The sequence below is a fragment of the Meleagris gallopavo genome, chromosome 1, assembly GCF_905368555.1.
Source record: "Meleagris gallopavo chromosome 1, MGAL_WU_HG_1.1, whole genome shotgun sequence".
NCBI classification, from domain to species: domain Eukaryota; kingdom Metazoa; phylum Chordata; class Aves; order Galliformes; family Phasianidae; genus Meleagris; species Meleagris gallopavo.
The window spans coordinates 187,242,592-187,266,075 of record NC_139404.1 but is presented as its reverse complement, the minus strand read 5'-3'; the positions used below and the strand labels follow the sequence as shown (position 1 = coordinate 187,266,075).

Sequence of the window (23,484 nt, the reverse complement as noted above, 5' to 3'; positions counted from 1 at the left end):
GAAGACATTCTTAGTGTCTGAAATATTCTTAGTCTGGTAGCAGATTCTGAAAAATTGCTTTATATTTGTGATACTGGAATGCTATAAAGCCTGAAAATATTTCAGGTTGGAAGGGATTAAGAAGACCATCTATTCAAAGTTTCTGCTCAAAAGCAGCCACTTTTGAAGCTACATTGGATAGCTAAGGGTCATATGAGGTCAAGTTTACTAAGAATGAGAATGGACACTAAAATTAAAAGTTATAAAGATGGTCAGGACAAAGTGGGGAAAACTGTGAGATTTAGATGTGATTTAGATGTGTAACTATGAAAAACAATGACTTGCATTCTCAGTTACTTTTTCTTCCTTGTATTTCTTCTCTGTTAAATTTATAGTTGAGCATCAGGCGACCAGAGAGAAAAGCCTTAAATGTTACTCAAAATAAGATATTTTTTTTTCCCAGAAGCTTACTTTAATTTATATTAAAAGAGAAGGTGATGCTAAGCTCTGTGTGCTCAGCTGCTAGAGTAGTGCAGCAATGGTAATGTAAATGATGCAATAGCAAGATTACTTAGTCATTTGCCTTTAGGATTTGTGCTTGAACTTAAAAGCCCTAAGGGCATTTTAGTTCATTAATAGATTTGCTTTTTCTTGCAGATTATATGCCCGGAAGTTCAAGATTTTGAATAAAGAAGCAAATTAAGAGATTTACTCATTCATTTATTTTTCCTTTGATGCTGGACTGCATAAAAGTTGGAGAGAAAATACTATCAGACTCTTGTAACAGTTGTAAACATTCCAGAATTTTAATCTAGATGATTAACCATGTATGTATTTCACTTGAAGAAATCTTTGGGCTATTATATGTTAAAATATGCTAAAGTAATTAAATCAGAAGATGAGAACTGCATATACTCATTTCATATTGGTGAATATGACAATCAAATGGAAAAGGGTGATAGCTTAGACAGTAGCTTAGAACTTGGGCTCATTCCAGCAACTCTAGTACTGAAGGTGTCTCAAATTATCCTAAATGCTTTACAAAACAGTGCCTTAGTAATGGAGCAATCTGTGCAGGTGAATCCATTTAAGCACAGGACAGTTTTTCAACACAAGGACTTCAAGCTACAAACTGTTTAAGCAAGAAAAGTGTTGGATTTCCACACAGGCTGGGGTTATCAAATTTTCTATATAGCAGTGAGTTATAAGAAGAGCAGGATTAGAGTTCCTTTAGAGAGAGACTAAAGTTTTCTGTAGAGTTTTCTTCATTTTCTTTTAAGTGCTACCATTATGTGATGACATTTGGTTGGTTTCCATAGCTTCAGTGAAATACTTTTTTGTTGTTCCCTTTGTTCTCATACAAACATGACTGTTTATCTCTGTCATACACCTGCAAGTGTTTAAACATCTCTTAATTTTCCTCAGTTTTTGCAGATAATTGCATTGTGAAAACTTGAGTGATAATCATTTCAAAGTTTTCAAAGCAGTGTGGCTCTTGTATGAGTTTTGCTATTCTTTCTATTCCAGTTAGTGTTCTATTCTTACTCCTTCCCTGTGTCTAGTTACTGTTGTCACTCAGCGAGTGCTTTCCTTTCCTTGATCTGGTATTTTTCACTTTTGACTGTGGAGTCCTGGGAGTTCAGAAAGCTCTCAGGGTCTGGCTGATGAGAAGTCTTGTGCTAGTCTACAGTGACACAATAAAACAGAGGAAGATTGTTTTAAGAGAAGTGAAGCTTTTCGCTCCCCAGGAGCAGAGTTCTGCTCCCCCAAAGAAAATAGAACTGCATTTTGAGGAAAGTTTTTGGGTATTTATTTCCCCCACACACATGCACTTCAGCTAGTCATCAGACTGTAATTTCTGTGACATTTGTTTTCATTGTATGCATCAAAATAAAAGAGGACATATGTTGCCTTACTTTTCTGTGTGAGACAGAATAGGCAAGGTCACAATGGTGGGAAAAACTATCCCTACAGCTAATTCTGAAGTAGAACAAGAAGCGTATTGAAGAAAAAAAGTAGGCATGCATATTTGTCGCAGCTCAGAAGCTATAAATGTACTCTTAGCAGTGATACAGAAGAGAGGTGGTGACATTCTTTGTCATAGTGATGACCTTATATAACAGTGTCTGCTGTTGAAAGATTTTCCAGCTCAAAATGAGGAGTTTCTGATTCCTTTATTCATTTATTTCATGGAATCATAGAATCATAGAATTTGAGTTGGACCTAAAGGATCTTCAGGCTCCAATCCCCCTGCTACATGCAGGGCCACCAACCTCCCCATTTAATACTAGATCAGGCTGCCCAAGACCCCATCCAACCTGGCCTTGAACACCTCCAGGGACAGGGCATTCACAGCTTCTCTGGGCAGCCTGTTCCAGCACCTCACCACTCTCATGGTAATGAACTTATTTATTTGTTGGTTTCTGGGCTTTTTGGGTTTTTGTATGCTTTGCATTTAGTAAAAGAAAATAGATAAATTATGTCACTTTAAAAGAAATTGTCAGGTCTTGAAAAACCAATCTGAAGAGAGTTCACGTCTATCCTTTTGCATCAGTCTGTATGCACTGAAGGCTGACAGAGGATGCACTAGCTTTTTATTCTTTCTTTCAACAGATTGTTGTATTTCGGTAGCAGTTTCATTCTCTGTCTAGATTTGCTGTTCTACAGTGCTGTAGATTTCACATCTGTTACGAAAAAAAAAAAGAAATCCTTTCATTCTTTTTTAAAAACTTGTCCTCCTGAAAGCTGTACTTCATCCAGGCATTGCAGAGAGAACAATATCCCTCTGCAGAGAACAAGTGAGAGTAAGCACAGGGCACAGTTGTAGTCGTGTGTGTTGCGGTTTTGTAATGAATGTGCTGACCCTGATAAGGAGCTTGAAAACAACAAATGGCACTGTGAGGGATGAAAATCTGTACCATATGGAGCGTAATATAACTGTGGAGTCTCAAAACTCTCACTCTGGGGAGCATGCGAGCATACGTGGGAGAAGTGAGAATTTCATGAATTATGTTACTCTTGAGTAGATTTGAAAGTAGAAAAAAAGTTCAACAGCATTCTGATAAATATGCAAATGTTCCTGTTCTCTGAATGAGACAGAAACGTGGCTTTGATGTTTGGGCTTTTGAAACCTGAGCTCTGGAGAAAACAGTAGAATAAAAGTACATTATAAGGTGGCATGTGCAAATACTGAAAACATTGGTGGAATCATTTAAGGCCTCATTTTCCCATTACAGAATATTTCAGGATTAGAAGGATTGAGTTTTAGTGTGGGAAATGACCATACAATCATACACTGTATGTCAGGAAATAGTTTGGTAATTTAGCATGTACCACAGTATATAAAAACAACGTGGAATATAGCAGAATACTAAAATGATGCTAGTATAAATGACAGATTGTGAGAGAAGTGCAAAGCAGAGTCCTATCTTGTCTCAAAAATCCTAGAGCCTTGCGTAGGAGTGTTTCATGAGCTTTTTCTCTCAAAATTCATTATTAGATAGAAGTGTTTTGCATATTAGAAAATCACCTTTCTTTCCAGTGGGATGAAACATTAACTTCTTAAGCTGTTATTTGATTGTGGCTTTCTGTTGTTGTACTGGGCATTGCTGACTGATGGGTGGAACACTCCCACGACACATGTGCTGTTTCACTTACGGCTGAGTGATAGAAAAAATCCTGCATCACTGCACTGTGATGGATGGATGAAGGAAAGTTCTGTTTTTCAGTTGAGAAGTGCTTTGTGAAGAAAACTATTATTGAACAATGCCTACAAAGATAGTTAGCACTCACTGATCTTTTAAGCAACCTCAGAGGATTATTTTCTTAATGTATCTAGTGGAAGTCACTCCATATGACCATTTTAAATGCTACACTAAATAAACTTGTCCTCTGTCCTTTAGAGATAAAGCAAAAGTGTATCAAGGGCTGTTTCATGGCAACATCTACTCTTGCCCCATATCTATTCATACCATGACCATCGTAAGTTTTCAATCATTTGTCTCCTTTGGAGAGATCAGTTAAATTGATTAATACACGATGAGCACTACTTGCCTCATGGTCCTCAGGTGTTGTTTGGTGTTTTTTTTTCCCTATCTCTTGCCATGAGATTCTTTTCCCCAGAGTTTTCTAAGGTTGGCTCATTCTCAGCTTTCACCTACTCATGCTGTTTAGTAGTACTGAAAGAAACATGATCTCATAAAAGAAGAGGGAAGTACACCAAAAGAAGAACCCTAGGCAGAGCCCAATCTGGCAGCAGTCCTAGCCAGGATTCATGTACTACTATTTTTACAACTGTTGATATTAAAAATGTACTGTGTGGCGGATGAATTTTGGACGCAATAAAAAATTGCTGAGTATTCCAGCCAGATTGTTTTCTGTAGCTGTAGAAAGCAAGCATTAAGTCCCTATCTTGTTTTTATAAGAAGGATTCTGAAATATGATTCCACTTATGTAGAAACCAGAAACATAAAAATTAAAAATGAGTACACAGTGATACAAAAAACTATTAAAATGTATTAGAAAGTCAAATTTCAAATTATTAGTCTCAGATTATGTTTCATAGTGCAAGTAGGGGCCATATTCTTCCACCATGAGAAATATGCTCAACAGTACCTTGAGAATTACCATTTCCTTACAGAAATTTCAGTTGTTTGAAAAAGAAAAAAACATACACCCTTTTAATAAAAATAAGATAATTCCTAGGCCAACATTACTATCAGAAAAGTTTACAGTACTTACATGGAGTGAGAAGGTGCCTTGCATGAATTTATACAGCAATGAAAGCTGAAAAGCTTTAGGATTTTGATGCATGTATGTCAAACTCTGAAATTTTGTCAAATGCATACCAAGTCTACCCTGACTTCAGAAGACATAATTTGTGTTTATTGTAAAGTGCTTTGAAATTATGCATGAGTGAGAAAAACAGCTCTGTTATATTAAAGAAAGGAAAGGATTTACTGAACCTGTGGATTGTTAATGCTTTTAAAATGCTGAAGGTTCTTCTTATTGACTGTTAAAAATAAACATAACATTTTGAGCTGTACAAAGTAGTTGATAGGAAGCATACAAATCACAGATTTGGTTATTTGTTATCTAATTAGCAACTTTTTCCCTTATCACTTTCATTCAGTAGTTTTCAGCCCTCTGCAGCTGTATGTTACTGGTGTCCTTTCCCTTCATTTTTCTTCTTCAGGGTATAAGACTTCCCACACAGAAACAGCAACAAGTGTAAGCTCACAAAGGCAGCAAATGTCAACTGTTTTGATTCTCTTTTACATGGTCTCATGAATGGATTGTATACTTTATGCATAATGTGGGCTTTGACCACTCAACTGCTGCTGTATTTTCTTTTTTGCTGATAAGCTATAGTTCTCACAGCCTAATGGAAGAGTCATCACACATTTCTTTGTTGCTATGTTTGGACTTAGGCTTGCTGTGAAGAGGGAAAAAAACATAAGGACTTCCTTACTTGGCAAAGACTCTCATTTAGATCAGTGGAAAGCGTTACAGGCTTCACTTGTGTCAAGACTTTAATTTATATATTGTTATTTATTTATTATTTTATATTTATCTATTATTTACATACTTCAGGGCATTACAGTCTTATTAACAGTGGCTTATATTCCTTAATTCCCTTTGTACTCAGCACTGGTGAGGCCTCACATCAAGTAGTGTTTAGTTTCAGGCCTCTCACTACAAGAAAGACAGCGAGGCTCTAAGAGCTTGTCCAGAGAAGGACAACAAAGCTCTGAAATGTTTGGAGCACAAGTCTTACTGGGAGTGGCTGAGGAACTGAGATTGTTCAGTTTGCAGAGGGAGAAGCTCACGCGACACCTTATTCCTCTCCACCGGTACCTGAAAGGAGGTTGTGGTGAGGTGGGGGGTTTGCCTCTTCTCCCAGTAAGATGAGAGGGAATGGTTTAATTTGTCTCAGGGGAGGTTCAGGTTGGATATCTGGAAAAATTTCCTCTCAAAAAGTGTTGTAATGCATCAGAACAGGCTCCCCGGGGGGATTGTGGAGTCACTATCCCTGCAGGCGTTCAAAAACCATGGAGATGAGGCACTGAGGGACATGGGTTAATGGGCACGGTGAAGATGGGTTGATGATTGGACTGGACCATATTAGTGGTCTCTTCCAACCTTAATAATTCTCCGATTCTATCAATAGCTAAGCAAAATGACTCCCTTAAACTTGTAAGTAAAAATAATAACAATAACAATAATGCAAAACATACATACAAACATAACAATCATTTCAGGAATAGAGTCTGCGGGAATATCTTATAATGTGAAACAGCTTTCAGCCTCTGAAAACCATTCGGGGTAATGCAGTACCTTGTTCTATATTGAACTCAATGAAACAGGCTTCTTGTTATGTTGTCACTGTAGGGTGAGGTTGCAGCAATAGTTAAGGAAATTCTGTGCACCTCGACTCTGTTATTTTTCTAACTTAAATGCCAAAGTACTTCAAAATCATGTCACTTCAGAACATTACCAGAAATTGTTTCAGGAGCAATGAAGTAATTAAGTCATTCAAAAAGAGTCTCTTAAGATAGTGTCAAAAATCATGTCCTGCTGTCATCTTACAGATTAATTAAAAAAAAAAAAAAATGGAAAACAACTTCTATACAATTGTGGTATGCCAGATGAGTATTGTACAATACAGAATATTTGACCCTTATATGGGAAACAACTCTGTTTTTGTACACTTCTGATTTAATGTCTGTGTCTTGGGTGTATATTCTTCTGCAATTTTGTTAAAGATCAAATGGCTTTATATACTCTGTGATTAAACTGCTGTAAGGTGAAAGGCAGGAAAAAGAAAAAAATGAGACAAAAGAAGGAGGAGTTCATGAGCAGAAGCATATGGAAAGTTGTCATCCATGGAGAGCTGTAATGCCATGGGAAAAGAACTTCATACGTTCTTAATGTTGACCTAAGTTTATTTGAACTCTAAGTCAGTGTGAAGCACATTTAAGGATTACTGTGTGATGAAATTGAAATGCTGCAAACTATAAAGATGCAGCCAGCTCTATGGCTGCTCACAGTGGTATATCTAAGGAGAGGAGCTCAAGATGAAGGCTAAGTAAGAAGAAAGATGGGGCTAATGGCTATCCAAAACCATTATCTGCTAGGGATTCTCATTTTATTTTTGTGATCTTTATGTTGGCAGTTTAACAAGTCTTGAGGGAAGAGATTCAAACTGGCCAGAACTTGCAAGTTTTGTGGTTGTTTTCTTTTTTTTCCCTAGTGTGTGAATCATCCATCATCTCATTCTGACCCTAAGTGTCGCTTTTCATCGTTGGCAGGAGGTACAGCATAAGTCTGAAGTGATGCTGTGCCTATGTCGGAGGCGGTCTGCCTCTCCAGGATCAGGAGAGTAGTGGCCAGGCTTTTTTCTTTCTCAGGCTGAGCTATAAACAGCTTGAGTGATCCTTGTGAAGGTGGAAAGCCCAGAATGAGAAAGGCATAAATAAAGCAGGCTTGTGTAGGAAACCTTAAGAAGAAGAATTGATTTTCCCTTCAGACGAGAATAAGAAAGAGGCCTCTGAGGCTGGGCTGGGAGAGATTATTTTGATTAGGTTGTTTTATCAATGTTTCTCTGTTTAAGAAGGAAAGCTAAACTGAGTGAAAAGCCAAGAAACTAAGGCAGTGTTATTGATTTGAGCCAAAATGGACATGTTGGACTTTGTTCCACCTTTTGCAAGGCTGAGATTGAGAGAGATTTGCAAGCTGGTGAGAAACTAAACTGAACATTAAAAAAAAAAAAATACAAAAAAATACAAAAAAAAAAAAAAAATCTATTGCTGAGTAATTTTTGCAAGTCTTCCCAGTATAGTCAGAAGTTAATTACATGAGGTTTATAGTAGTAGTAATTGGGAATTTGAACAAAAGGATGGGAATATTTATGTCAAGTGATAATTGAGCATAAAATGATTTGGATCTGGAAAAATGTATTTATGAATAATGATGTATGAGCAATGTCACTGAAGTTAGTATATCTGCTTTAAACTTTGTCAGATGTTTCTGGCCTCTACATATGTTATGGTATTTGGGGGTTATCCTCTATCAAAGAATTATGAAAAAAGTAGGCAAGCACATTCAGGGTTAAATGTGAATCTAAGTGAAGGAATACCAGTGGAGTATCACATACGAGGAAGACTTCCATTGATTTATACCTCTTTCTTCTGTATCAGATGTTGTTAGTTACCATTAAACCATTCATCTGCATCATCACTGAGCCTTTGAGCTCACTGTTAACTTGCTTTGTAAGCATTCAAGAAAAGTAATGCTTGGAACAGAAGGAGAACACTGAATTAACATGACAGATATTTATAGGGAACCACTCCCAACCATGAGAGTCACCGTGAGAGAAAGCATGAATGTATCATTGTGGAAAATGCTGTGGCTAAGTTCAGCTATTTGGGGCTGAATGACTGCAGATATTTTCAAAGGTAAACACAAAATGGCTGGGAGATGAAGATACGAATAAAAGGCTTGGAAGTTGTGAAAATTAAAAAAAAAAAGAAAAAAATCTGGGATGGGGACAGAGTTGATGGAAAAGTAAGGGGTAGGAGCTTGCAGAAAGATTCAGGAACTGTCATGCTAGTAGACTTAATTGATACTTGGAGTTACAGCTCATTAACTACAATGAGTTTCTAATATAACAAACATATGCTGATGAAGCTGTTCACTAAGAAGACAGGGTAATGAGGGAAGAAAAGGACCTGAATATCAGTATTGCTACTCAGAAGTAAAGTATGATAGATTTTAACCATAATGTTAACATTATATTTTTCAACCTAAGGCACCTAGAAGGCCAGTTTCCTAGGAGTGATGGCCACCATGTTCTTAGCCTTGTTGACCATGATCTGAAGAGAAAAGAAAGATTTGTCTATTATATATATTTTATATATATATTATACATATAGCCCTTTAAGAGCTGTAATGAAAGAAGCCAAAAGTGTAACTGCTCTTAACTTTAGCAACTCAGATTCTGGTGCAGAAAAGCCTTGCAGGGATACACCTAGGTGCTGAGCCAACTACTGTGTGAGAGCCTGTATATCCTGTTGATCAAGTCAAGGACTGCAGCCTGAATAATTGCTTGAAATTTTCTGGATACATAATGCCAGTGAGAAGTGCTGCCCTCCTCTTTTAAAAAGTTATTCCTAATGGGCAGAATCAGAATAGTATTGCAATATAGCATTTGTGGATGAATGTCAAGGGCTACCACTGATTCTCCTGAGAAGTCTGTAGCAGATTTATCACATCCCTGCTTACACTCAGTACTGCTGCATGTTTTCCTCTAAAAAGTAATGGCAGAGTATAGTAGGAGGTAGAAAGTGCAGAGAAAGTGTGAAACTTTTTCAAAAATTATTTCCTGCTAAGAATTCTAATGAACTTTAAGTGAAGACATGTACAGCTAAGCACATCCCACATAACAGGCAAGCTTTGATAGCTTTTAAAGCTCTTCAGACACTCTCTTTTATTATGATATAACTGTTTGTGTTCCCTATTGAACTAAAAATTATTTCCACGTTTCTCCTCGCTATCCTATTTCCCCTGATATAGGGACTTGGAAATCTACCTCTTTTCAGAACAATAAGTTCTTGTATACTTTAAAAACCTCCTTGGATTTAAAAATAAAATCAACAATTTTAGTTTGTTTTCTTTCTTTATTACTTATTCTAATAAATCTTATAGAAAGTTGTCCTTGATTATTTTTTTTTAGCATTTTTTTAAGGTTTTTATTCCAGGGTTCCTAAGTGCGTATATGTATGCATTTTTTCATTCTTATGTATTGGAAGATTATCCTCATTAATAATAGAAGAACTTACAGGAAAATGTTCTTATCACATTTTTAGAGTGCAAACTGGTATTGAGTGCAGTGCTGGGAAAAGAACCTTAGTCTGAGATGATCCTAATGATGAAAAGTGATATTAAATTATAGATTTGTAATGCTGGCCTGGAGATGTTTATTAACTTTACAAAGAATATATACATAAAGTTATCTATTCACATATAGGTATTATATAGATATGCAGTGTTTTGTTCTTCATTTAGCTATCTAAACAACATTAAGATATGTGTAGTTCTAAATCCTTCTTCTTGCATTGTAAATTAGTTCTGAAAACTTATTCACAATTATATGCTGATAACAGAGCTGCAGATTGCATGGACGTCTCTTGAGTCATGAGAACTGCATTGCTTGTGAATGTAGAATACTGATAACAGAATTGAGAATTTGATACACTTGCATACAGGCAACGTGAAGTTTTGCACACAGGCCTGAGCTTCTAATTGAAGTAGAGTTTCAAAAGACAGAAATAAGAGCTGTTGTTGCTACTTTTCCTTACTTTGTTTGCCTCTTACAAGAGAGGTGCTACTTTTATTAGCTATTGTTCTCATTAGAACTGAACCAGATACCTGTCCTAGTAACAGCAGCGAAGAAAAATATCTTCAACTATCTGAGATGCTGAATGAAATAACTGGGAAAAAACAATAACAGCAGCAGCAAATTTTTAGTGCCCTGAACATATTTCATCCACAGCAGTGAAAATTATGCAATATCAGTAATATTGTAACACTATGATAACCTATATACATAACTCTAAAAATGCCTTCACATGATGGAGACTAAAATGGTGCAATACTGCATTGAATTTATTATTATATCACAAAAGAAAGTATCTGATCAATATTAATTTACATAGAAAAAGTGTAGTAATTAATATATATTACCAAAAATGGGTTAGAATTGCTGGTTAAAATCATGTGATAAACAGTGACTGCATGTGCAAATGTATGTATATGCATGTATCCCTATTTATGTCTCATATTTCGTAAGTGGTGGTAGCAGTACATAGAATTATTGAGTAGACCTTCAAAATGAATATTTCAAACATTTCCTTGTAGCAAATCAATAGAGCAGAAGAAACACAGTTTTGTTTTGTTTTGGTTGGCTGTTCTTGTTTGGTATTTTTTTTGATTGTTTGTTTTGTTTTCTTTTGTTTGTTTTATACACGCATGTGAATCTGAACAATGATCTATTTTCTACAAAAAAAAAAAAGCGTACTAAAATCCTTCAAAGCTAAACATTACTCACTGTTTCTGTTTATAAATGAAGGACCTTTTAAAAGTCTTTTTGGAGCTCTAAAGTTTTTTTAGCCTCTAGCTCTCATTGATTTAGATAAATTCATATTGGAGTTCAGAGGCTAATTTATGTGACTGTTTGAAAACAATTTTAGGTCAAATCCCGTTTCTGTAGGAGCATCCATTATCTCTGCCATTAATTCTGGGAGTTCTTTATTTTTGCAGCCTCTGCTCTTTAACTGACGATTTTTTCTAGCTGAGTCATCCACCTGAAAGTATGATGATGCCAGATAAAATGCTTTCTTTAAACGAAATAGGATACTTAGTTCATCCACTGCAAATAAGTTCTGTAGAAATTTAGCATTTGGTGATGTATTCTCTTTACTTTTTTTCAGGGAAATTCTGGCCTGGGGTTCAGTATTGCTGGAGGAACAGATAACCCACACATTGGGGATGATCCTGGGATATTCATTACTAAGATTATACCAGGAGGAGCCGCAGCAGAGGATGGAAGACTCAGGTAAAAGTTAACTCCCTACAGATATGTAGAAACAAAACACAGCGCTATTATAGATTGTCCTCTAGGAGTCAAGTGTGAACTGTCTTTCATGGAGCCAGAGGGACTAAATGATATGACAAGTTTCCTTTCTGCAAAGATAGGAGAACTGTTTTAAGTAGTGTAAACCAATTGAATAAGTTTAGTTAAAACCTTGATGTTGATTCTACCTCTGGCTTTGTACCAATAGTTTCAATTAGTACAAGAGATACAAAGGAGGAGGAAAAGGACATTAGCAGCAAGAAAGTCTTGACCATTATATGGTCTGGACTGAAGAACTATGTACTGTTGTTATTTATTAAGACAACCAACAGTTCCCAAGCTACAGAGACATTCCTAAATAGCTACAGATATCTGTAGAGTTATTTGCTTCCTATTGCTTGACTGTGCTGGTGAGGTATGCTTAATCTGCATTTCCAAATTATTATTTTAATTTTTTGTTTTTTCCATCTGGGCAAATATGACAGATATGACTATGACTATGTTCTTTCTTTTGAGTTACCTCCGTAAGGTGAGGATTCTTGGAGGTCACTTGGAATTTGTGGTTCTCAAATGCACTGTAGCACTTCTCTTAAAACAAGAGGTACCACAGAATTGCTGATTCTTCCCTTTCTTATGGATTTAATACAGAAAGGGTTCTGACTATCTTAGACACTGACATTCATCTATCAGTTGTGAAGCTTGTTGGCAATTTAACTGGAAAGACTTGAGATACAATTCCGAAGCTTTTATGATCTCAGCACTGCAACCTAAACTATGGGAGCTTTTGCCAAAAGCAGATGGCCAAAAATTCACAAAATATGACCAGATGGTAACAATAACATTTTTGCAAAAGCCTTGTCCTTTAATTCAAAGATAAAAGTATGGGGCATTGATCAGTGAATATTTCTTTTTTAAAATAATGTTATTTTTACTAATATAACGAGTCAAGGTGTTTGGCAGAGCCTGAAGAGTTTATGATCTAAATAAGACTGTGGAGGAAAGGAAAAGGAATAATTTCATGTAACTTTGTGACTAAAGTGCAGCAATTTACCTCTAAGATGGTCATCTTGGAATCCCCTAACAGTCAGTGAAGACAAACTTAGTCATTTCTATATCATGATTCATCTTTTCCTAAAGTGAATATCTAAAACATTAGTGTTTGGAAATCAAATTTGATATGATGAAGTACATAAGATGTACTAAACCTTACTACAAACAAGAAAGAATCTTTTGCAAAAGAAAAAAATATATCTTTTAGTAGAGTTTTTAATTACTTTTGAAAGCTTTTTTGGTTTAAGCTATTAAGAAGACATGCATCATTGCATTTGTTTTTCTTACTATCCTTATATGAAATCAAGTATATTGTGATTCATTGCTATGCTAATTAACTACTGTAAATTTAACTCATTATTATTTGGTAATTACTGTGTTGTAAAAGTCTTAAGAAGACTTTCTAAATTCACAAAAGACGTACTAATGCAATTCATTAATCCATATTAGGATTAGAACTGGGAAGCTTTGTATTTTGCAGTAGAAGTTTATCTTATTATTGAGACTTTAATAATAGTCTCAGGATACAGTATTTCTTTTTCACATTTTGAAGTAGAATGTTATAATTTAAATTTAACTCCAGTAATAAAAATAATTGCTAAACATATATTTTGGTGTGGTACTTTTTGCTCTTCTTTTTTGAAAACAGAGTTTCTTTACACCAAATTCCTCTTTTGTTAGTAAAGAATATCCAGATGCAATTATTTATAATTGGATCAGTAGAACATTTTTTTTAGTTCAAAGAAAACGTGAAGCATCTCAAAATATGTTTCAGAAACCTGCCATGAGGGAAATGGATTGACTTAATCCTGTGGGTTTTACACACAGTAGTAAAAAAATCTCAATTTTTAAGCTGAATATCACACGGTAAGAATTATTATACTGAGTATTTTGAATTTCTTCTTGGTAACTGTATCCTCCTCAGCACTCAAAGGATTTTATTTCCTGTCTCAGTTTTCCTTGAACTCTTATAAAATTTTATAGTACATGGGAATTTGCATTAACCTATCTTTCCCACTATTACAGTCAGATGCAAGCTACCCAGTTACACCGTTAGATAATATTGCTCTTTCAGAATTTTACATAATGAAAGGGCAGAATTTGTTCAAAAACCTCATTGTGACTTCAAGAAAATTTTCAATATGAAATGCAAGACAGGTACTTCCATTGTGGCCATGATTGGGATGGTTGATGGTTAGAATAGAAGATCTTTGAGGTCTTTCCAGACTTAATGATTCTGTGATTTTATCATATAAACAAGCTTGTTTTTGATGGTGAGATTTTATTTTACAGGATTCTCCTAGAATTTTCCTCCATTCTTTGTTTTATGTGCTAGGAGGGTTTTTCACTTTGCTATGATATTAGCAAGGAAAAAATCCTGTCATGTTTTAAGAAACACATGGAAGTGTATGTATCAGTGATTTTTGCCAATAAGCCTAGATATCCTGGAGCAGTCTTCACTAATATACATGATAGTTAAGTGTACATATCAGCAAAGGCCACCCAATAGGATCATCAGCTCAGTGATGTACAGTATATCCACCAAGAAATGCGATAAGCCATGTTTCTATCAGTATCTGTAACAATTCTGTAGTCCTAGGAATCTTACCTGTGATTCAAAAATCTGATTGTTACTGTGTATGTGACTGTATACCAAAGAGTTTATTTACAGGAATGTGAGATTTTGACAGCTTTGAATTTAAGTGGTTAATGTCCAAGGTTTATTTTGGTACTTGAGCTTGAGCTGCACTCAGTAGGAAAGAGAGTTGATGTGAAAAGTGAGTCAAAAGGAAGAAAATGGTTATGCCTGAAGGCACAGTGCCCTGGTAAGCTGCCTGGACCTGTAGCTTTTTCATTCATTCTTTCTTCTAGGAAACTGGTTTTAAGTCTCTTCCCACTTGTGAACCTATCAACCTTATTTTCTTGGGAGTATGATTATTTGTAAGGAGAACTTACTGAACCACACTGAATAAACTGCATCTACTGCCAGTTACCATTGGCAGGCTAATTAGAATCAGCACGTGTGTCCCAGCCATCAGAATTTTATAGCTTAAAAACTATTAAAGGAGTGCAGTGTTTGTCTTTACTTTGCAAATGTGTCCTTCCTGATATTACTTTACTGGTTGTCAGCAACTTTAAGGTTATGTAACTGCAGCATTTTTAAGACATGTTGCCTTGTTCTACCAACATCATAATAGTCAGCCAAAGCGAAGTTTTTCCCCTGCTTTCAAACTGATCCGGTTTTTGGAAAAGGAAAATAACACACAGGCTAATTGGAGGAGACAAGAGTCTAAATAACTTGCCCTCAGTTATCTAGTAAATCAGGCAGAAAGCTTGGAATAGAATAGTGATTCCCTCTCTCCTATTTGTGTGCCTTATGGGCTTTAGTTAAATGCCTACCAGCAAAGGTTTTGAACAAATTAGATTTGTATTCTCTTCAGTTATCAACTAACCCACTGTGATGTGTCAAAGGATTATAAATTTACCTAGATCTTTGTAGTAAGTGAGGAACTCTGAAGATAAGATTTCTCATGGATATCATGTTCATAAAAATAGCACTGAGAAAAATGAATTTAAAGGCAAAGCTTGCATTCTGATCAGACTGTTTTTTCTTTTTACTATTTCTGTGTCTCACTAAAGATGAACCAGGGAGGAAACACTACAAGTTCATACTGTTCATTCAAAGCTTCAAAATTAGAATTAAGAAGCACACTGGTATAGCTATTATATGCATTTTGCCTGAGAAACTCAAAGGAAAGAAGAAATGGAGGAACGTGCCATGTCTCTAATCTGGCTCAGGGAAACTGGCTCTATTTCACCACCATTGTATCAAAACAGAAGTCTGTCTGCTCTGTGATTCACTGCTTAAATTCCTGTTTGTTAACTTCTGATCTTGTATTAAGCTTATCAGTACCAGGTCTGTGTGCCTTGAAAAGGCATAAAGCTTGTTCAGGATGTTATTATAATTACTGTACTGCCACAAAACACTGATTCAAATCTGTAGTGTTTACAGGCCTCTGTCAATGCTATTAGTTCAGTACGTAATTTAGTAGTAAGTTAATAAAGAGACATTCACCCCATTAGGTAAAACATGCTTGCTTTCCAGTCGTAAATTACATCACAAATTATTGACTGCTTGTTCTGTCCTGGCTTGTGTTAGGAAGTTTGATCTTATTAACAGTGTTTGTGTACCTGTGCATATAGCTTTTTGAGGTTACTGTGATACAAAATAGGTAGAATTATTACAGGGACCCTGCACAAAGAAAAGGCAAGTCACAAAACAACTAAATTTTTATGTGTTTTTTTTTTTAATTGATCATTGGATACCATGACCCACATTTTAAATTATCAGCCTACACTTTTGTTCACCAATGGAATATGTTGCCATTAAATTCTCCCTTCAGCTGCTTTCACCGCTTCACATTTCTTTCGCTGAATCTTTTTTCTCCTTTTTCTCTACATGAAGTTAGCATTCCTTATTTGGTACTGCAGACCCCCAGTATGTCTGTGAATTTGATTATACTTCTGCTTTTTCTACTTTGAAAATAATTTGATAGGCTGCTAAAAGAATCTCTTGTACTGTGTAGGGAAGAAATGGGAAATAATGTTTTGACAGATAAATTCCTAGGTAAATGAAATAGAATGTAATGGGGAGAAAAGCCATGGCTGTTCTTTGTCTTGTCGGCTTTGAAACTGATGAATTTTAATGGCCTCTCTATAGATTATAATGATGGACATTCCTGAAGTTTTGTGGTTTTTTTTTTTTTTTTGATGTTTTGTTTGTTTTTACTTCTATTTTTAATGCACAGGATTAATTTCTGCCCAAGTAAGTTTCTGAACTGTTTCCTGCTAACCGAAACCACTGCTTGTGAATAACAAAAAGCAAAGTAACACAATATTAGGACTTTAGGTATCCTGCAGTTTTATAAAGCCCTTTCCACAAGGTGTTTTCATGCAGTGGTACTGAACTGGTCAATGGGACTCTTTAGCAGCCATCTCAGCAGAAATGTCAGTAGCCCCAGAGAGCTGCAACAGCAGAACAGCACTGTGCAGCCAAGTCCAAGTGATTAGTTCATTGACATGTTTGCACTGCTGCTGTAGTTACGAATTTAAATAGCTCAGTGATAATTCATCTGGTGTAAGAAGCCTTCTGTGGTTATGCACCTTAGAAATCATTAGCTCTCTATGGAGTGTAGCATTAGTCAAGGAAAAAATATTTCACATCTGTTCCTATGGTTAGCAGGTGTAACCCTCCAGGGTTGTGCTGAATTTTTTATCTCCCTCAATTCCCACTGAATCTGAAAATAAGATTTGGGATGAAAAGAGAACTGGGATGAAAAGAGAACTGAATTTTTTTTTTCTTTTTTTTTTTCTTTTTTTAAAGTTCCTTATAAACAGCAAAGGTTTGATTCTAAAACTTCGGAGAAAAAGCTCGGTTGGCTTTTTGCTTCTGACATCCCAAACAAGAAATCCTAACGCATGGTGAGACAGAGAGTCTGTTATTTCATGCGCTGTCAAAACTCTCGGCTGCTGTTTGGATAAACATTTGGACTTTCAGACTCCAGCCAAACTCTGTTTCCTGCCCATTCCTGATCTCTGTTGACACATTCCTCACTCCACTCTTACTACAGAAATTCGAGCTGGGATTTTAAATTTATGTCCCCATTGCATGCAAGTTTTAGTATAAGCCTCGCAAGATGCAGGAGTAGTTTGGGTGTGTTATTTGCATTGTGCACTTCTGCATGTTACTCTGAGTTACATCATTGCAAAAGGCAAGATTTTTTTTTCACGTACTCTAAGGCGCGGAGCCTAATGGCACCAAATGTTCTGAAGCTGCTGAAGTTTCTTACAGAACTTGAACGACATGTTTTTCCCTCTTTCATTTTTTTAATGCTACACCTTTGTTTGGAAGAGCTCTTCTTAATCAAACCAGAGCGGAAGGGAGTGTTTTCTACCTGTTAGTGCAGGACCGCGTAGTTTTCCTCTCAACTTGCTCCGCCTGATCTGTGGTAACACTTTTCTTCTTTTGTGCTAAAGTTTCCCCATTTGTAAAATAGGTACAGTGATCATTATCTTTGCCTCACAGGGCTTGTTGTGAAGCTGAAACGAGTTCATATTTGCAAAGCACTTTGAGCGCCAAAGATGAAAAGTGCCTGTAAAAATACTGAGCGTGGAATTGCCTCGTGGGTTATCTGTTGTAACTGGTTTTCCTGCACAAACCTGAATATGCTTCAAACAGCACTAGTGTCAGGTGGGAGGATTTTAACCACGGGTGAAGAACAAGCAAGCATTTGGTGTACTCAGCAGCTGAAGCGTACCTAGGGCCCAAGGCAGCACGTCAGCCTTCCGTGCTCACCGAGAAGCTCTGGGCCTCAGAACCCCCCCACGGCACCAGAGCCAGCCAAACTGGAGGGCTCAGAGGGTAAGTGAGGCCTGGCAGATGTTCCTGCCTCCTCCACACCTATGGAGACTGCCCTGGGGCACCTTCCACGACCTGCAGAGCAGCCTGCAGCTGGGAGGAGCTCTGCAGCTTCCTGGTGCCTCCTTCATTCATCTCAGGCTTCACAGCGCTTTGTTTTCCTTTCCCATTTCTTTATCCCAACACCTCCCTCTCACAACATCCCACAACTGCCTACGCCTCCTTTTTCTACTTCACTGCCTCTCCGCTGTCCCACTTTGGCCTCTGGCTTTGGAGGCAGACACAAATATTCAGTCTGTGAGCAGAAGTTTTCCTTCTGGCCACCATCAGAGGCTGCTGTCTGTGCCAGCTGCCGGAGCCGAAGTGCTGACAGAGCCTGGGCGCTCTTGGAGCTTCAGAGCTTGTCTGCTCTTGGCAGTGGTTTCAGAAGGAAAGCATCACACCAGAGGCAGAGAGACGGAGGATAATTGGGGAGTTAGAGAACGGACGGAGGAATGGAAAAATGTGGTAAGAGCTAAGGATCCCAAGGATCCCAAGGATAAGAAACGGAAAGGGTGGGGGGAATAACTTAATTCGTACTGTCATTTTTGAGGAATGAATGAGAGAAGAGTACTTGCTGCATATATGTCTTGTGGAAGAGGTTAATAAAGAAAATCAGGCTGAACTTTGAGAACCTATTGTGGGGAATCCTCCTGCCCACCCTCTGCTCCCCCTCCCCATCCTGCCCTCCCTGCCTACATAAAGCTGTCTTCTCCCTGTCATGAGATTGCAGTCAAAATCAAACATTTATATAACGACATGGGCTCATCAGGCCCAGCGGCTGATCAATTACTCACCAGGCCAGTGGTTGCTAACTACCTTTGGCAGACCTCAATCATCTAACCCGTGTGTGTGCTCTCCACTCTTTCAGATCTACTGTGTTCAGTAACTTTGTACTTGGTTTTAAGGAGCTGAAGGCAGGAATTTCAGGTCTGATAAGTAAAAAATAGTCTTTCATGGGTGGAAATACGTTGTTTTTCATCTTTTATCCTGGTGTGTTTAGGGAAAGGAAGAATTCATACCCAGCACAGCAGTTTTACCCAGGCATATGTTTGTGGATCACGATCCCTAACTCTGCTTCAACTGAATCTTGCATATTCTGTGAGAAAGGAAATCTATAATATGCAGGAAATGTCTTAAAAGAACAATATGTGAAGTAAAAGATCATAAACACTGTACAAAATTACTGCAGGTGTAGTTAACCTACCAAATGAGAATTAATTTGTTTTGAGTTATGCTAACCAACCAGTAGTTGGAAGTTTGATGCAGAAAATCGTTTCATGATAAATGAATTAGAACAACTGCATTTCTGAGTACATCATATAGAAACAAGCTCTGATTCTGCCTTCAGGATATTTGTGACGAAGGAAGAAAAATAGAGAGGTTCTCCTATTATATGTGCATTTAGTTTTAGCTTTTCAAAAAAATTTATGCTTGAATCTGTGTGTGTGTAAATCGAATGAATGCTAGCTACTCCTCCCTCTCAACTCTAAAGCTACACCCTGTAAGATGAGTTGCTTTTAGCTAATGACTACTTCCCATTCTTAAAGTGTGTGTAAAGGAGGCTCTGGGAGGTGTAACCAAGTGAGGTTTTTCTTCTCTTCTCACTCCACATTAGTTTTAAGCATCCCAAACACCTCTAGATTTCATCAGACAAAAAAAAGAATGACAGTTTTTACAGTGTTGTTGTTTGCTTAATTCAACTTTGGAGCAGACATATGAGAAACTGTGGCAGTATTTTTTTTCCCTAAAGTGAAGATGAAGATGTAGACAGTGATATTCAAAGTTATTGTGGAATCTGCCATTTTTTAGCTCCTGGATATTGTTAGCTATGTTCCACGAGGTCACCATGAATAACTTTCAAATACTCCCAAGTCAGTACAATGCAGTAAGCATTCATACAGTTTCACGAAGCTTCAGCTTTTATACAGCTTTGAATATAATAAGGTCAAATTAATGTTCTGCAGTTTCAATTTTAAAATTTTATGAACACATTCACTCTTATGGCTAAGAATTGACTCGGGTTAACTGCTTACCAAATTTATTTTGGAAATGAGCAATTTAAAACATAAACCCTTAGTGCATTAGGCAGTAGAAGATTTTTTTAAAGTTTTCAGTTGTGGGGAATTGTTTAAATCATACATTTATTCAACCATTTATTTATGTGACTTGTAATTGATTAAATAAGCTGTTTTTTAAGTCTAGTATCTTTGCAAGCATTTTTAAATGGGGAGCTGGCTGCCTAACCTCATAAAATATTGCTGTCCTCTGAAAAGACTTCAGCATATTATACTACAGCTGAGCAAACACTTCTTGATACAAAAGGAGATCCAAATTTCTTTCAGTGACAAAGGGAAAAGAATAATTCAAAGCTGCCTTCATTCACAAAAGTAGTGGTTACATCAGTTTCAGCTCACCTCTGAAGGGAAACGTGCATTCTCCATCCTTCTCTCTCTGTAGAATATGAGCCCACAGCTTTCAGAGAAGTTATCAGATCAATAAACTGGAAGGACAGTGAACAAGATGTCCTTTATTCTTTCCTTCCAAAATTGTTTTGCTTCCTGAAAGACAAGAAATATAAGCTGAGTCAGAAAGGTTTTGCAGTGAGTGTGCTGTTTAGAGAGTCAGGTACAGTTGTGAGCCAGAGTCCACTCTCTGAATATCATGAGGAAAGATCAGGGGAACCTACATTACTTTCAGGTGTTGGTACAATTTCTATAATACGTCTAAAGTCAAAGAAAGAGGCAAAAATTATTTTTAGTCTTGTATTGAGGATGCTTTCCTCAATAATGGGGAGATTTTGTCTGCCATTTAAGGAGAGCAATACATTATACAAAGTGGAATAGCTTCAGTGATGGAATCATTTTTCTAGGAGGCAATTGTGGATAATGAGGCAGCAGACGGTTGTTTTGATTTTTGTTTCCCTAACTATCATCTAACCTTTTATTTATTTTATTCTTTTTTTATATTATTATAATTCCAAGTATATTAGAATGAAAAGACTTGTTTTAACTTGACTGGAATTTTTTTTTTCACTGTAAAACAATGTCATTTCTAAGAAACTAAGCACAGTAAAAACAGGTTTGACGTGAACTGCATTTTTTTCAGAGTTCAGCTATATCTAAGTCTGTAGGTACAGCTGAGAGGAATTCAGTTAAATAGAAAGATGGAGGGGAGGGGGGGTCCATCTCCAAAATGTTATCACTCCTGGTAAGTACTGTGACCACTAGATCAGCTGCATGCTTTTGGTTTGAAGAGTTTGTCTACCAGGGCCTTTCTTCCTATAATGAAAAATCAGTTATCAAAGACAAGAGATTATGTCCCATTTCCTAACCACAGAAGAGAAGCAGAATATTGAGAATGACTAGGGATGAATGTTTGCTCTCTGTTCTAATGACAGGATTTGGGGACAACAAATAAAGATATTTATTTATTTAACTGGATGTTAAATTTAGGTGGGTTTTGAAAACAATTAAATGAATCCGTGGAACCTATCCCAGGCTGTTAAATTTAAAGGAGTGATTCAGGAAACCCCAAGTCATCAGCATCTGAAAATGTGTTCTGGGTAAATACTGTGTTAGGCTTTTCCTATACCATTTTTTTGGAAAGAAACAGCAGGCCCAATGGACCTTTGGCCTGGTTTATGGCTTCATGTGGCTTTTATCTTTGCAGCCATGGAAGCACCTTAACCCACACACCTTAGCTCTGATCTCCCCTGAAGCACAATCATCAAGGGGCAGAAGTGTTCCCATTGGGCAAAGGACTAGGTGGATTCCTTTCCCCTGGGGGGATGTGGTTGGTCAGGGAGCTGTAAGAGAGGTTTTTGCACTTTGGAGCTACAACTGTCTTTTTCCTAATTTTATTTCTCCTAGTAGCCATTAATGGGCCCTCTCTTGAAATCAGTTGGATTGTGCAGGAGCTCAAGGTACCTCCAAACGAACTCTGAGTTCCAGAGTGGTATAATGTGGCATTTTACCCATTATAATTGGCTGTAGACATATGGTAAACATTGTTTCAGATGGCTTTCCATGCTAGATCTACTGCTGTCAGTGTATTTGCTGGCGTGTGTCACCCTACTTTGGATTTCACCGTACCAGTTTGATATAACATGAATAATCTTTGGGTTCAGACTCTCTTGGATTCTACATATTACCTTGGTAGATATTTTTAATGAAGAGGTGTATATAAGCACCTCCAAAGAAATAGATACCTCATAATAAAGCCACACTGCCTAAAAGGATAAAAGAATCTGCTCATTGTGGTGGAAAAGGGTTAACTGGAGGAGAGTCCCATCCTCACTCAGGAAGTTCTCAGAACTAGGATAAAACGCAGAAATGATCCAAAGTATCTTAAACAACAGATAAACTGCTTTTTAGCCAAGGTTTTGCCTGGAGTGAAGTCTTACAGCTGAGCTTAAGACCTTTAAAATGTATTTTTTAAAAGAGATAAAAGAAAAAAAAGCAAATGCTGATGTATCCTCCATTGAAATTGTGTGAATAGGAACATATTCAATGTTCTAAATATATTTTTTTCCAGCAGTTTAAAGGCTGCAGGGATTTTTCCACTCCTAATTATATAGTGTGCAATAAATTGTCTTTTTCTGACTTACAACTTCCAAAATAGAACTTACAGTCATGGATGAAACCTAGTGAGAGGGGAGAAGAGATGCTGTGCATGATAAGGATCTGTTGTGCTAATATTTTTTACTGATATTGTTACCAGTTATTGGCTTGAGTTCCAAATCTGTTACTACTATGCAGACTTTTTAATACATTGACATTTAGTATGTCTGCTGCATTAAAAAAGCCACAAGTAACTAATGCAATAACAATGGACAATAATTGCATGTGTCTTCTGATAGATCTGTAGCTGTGCTGGCTGCATCTCCAATCTCAGTACAGCCATATTATAAACAGATTATGGAAATTCAACATCATTTCAGGCAGGTGCCTATTCTGAAGTTCAACAATTCGCTTTTAGTTTGTCTTCGAGAAATGAACTCACAGAATCACAGAATTGTAGGGGTTGGAAGGGACCTCCAGAGATCATTGAGTCCAACCCCCCTGCCAAAGCAGGTTCCCTGCAGCAGGTCACACAAGTAGGTTTCCAGGCGAGTCTTGAATATCTCCGGAGAAGGAGACTCCACAACCTCCCTGGGCAGCCTGTTCCAGTGCTCCGTCACCCTCACCGTGAAGAAGTTCTTACGCACATTCGTGCGAAACTTCCTATGCTGCAGCTTATGTCCGTTTCCCCTCGTCCTGTCTCCACGTACCACTGAAAAGAGACTGGCCTCACTGCTATGGCTGTCACACCTCAGATATTTATAGACCTGGATCAGGTCCTCTCTCAGTCTTCTTTTCTCAAG

At 37.1% G+C, this 23,484-nt stretch overlaps 1 protein-coding gene across 22 annotated transcripts in view; it reads left to right on the top strand.

Moving 5' to 3' along the window:
• DLG2 (discs large MAGUK scaffold protein 2) overlaps nucleotides 1-23,484 on the top strand; it is a 1,005,161-nt gene that overhangs the window by 648,470 nt on the left and 333,207 nt on the right. For all 22 annotated transcript variants that reach the window (XM_085216429.1, XM_085216427.1, XM_085216435.1 and 19 more), the window contains one exon: nucleotides 11,469-11,593. In XM_085216429.1, coding sequence (XP_085072555.1) covers nucleotides 11,469-11,593 — 125 coding nt within the window. The remainder of the gene's footprint in view (nucleotides 1-11,468; nucleotides 11,594-23,484) is intronic.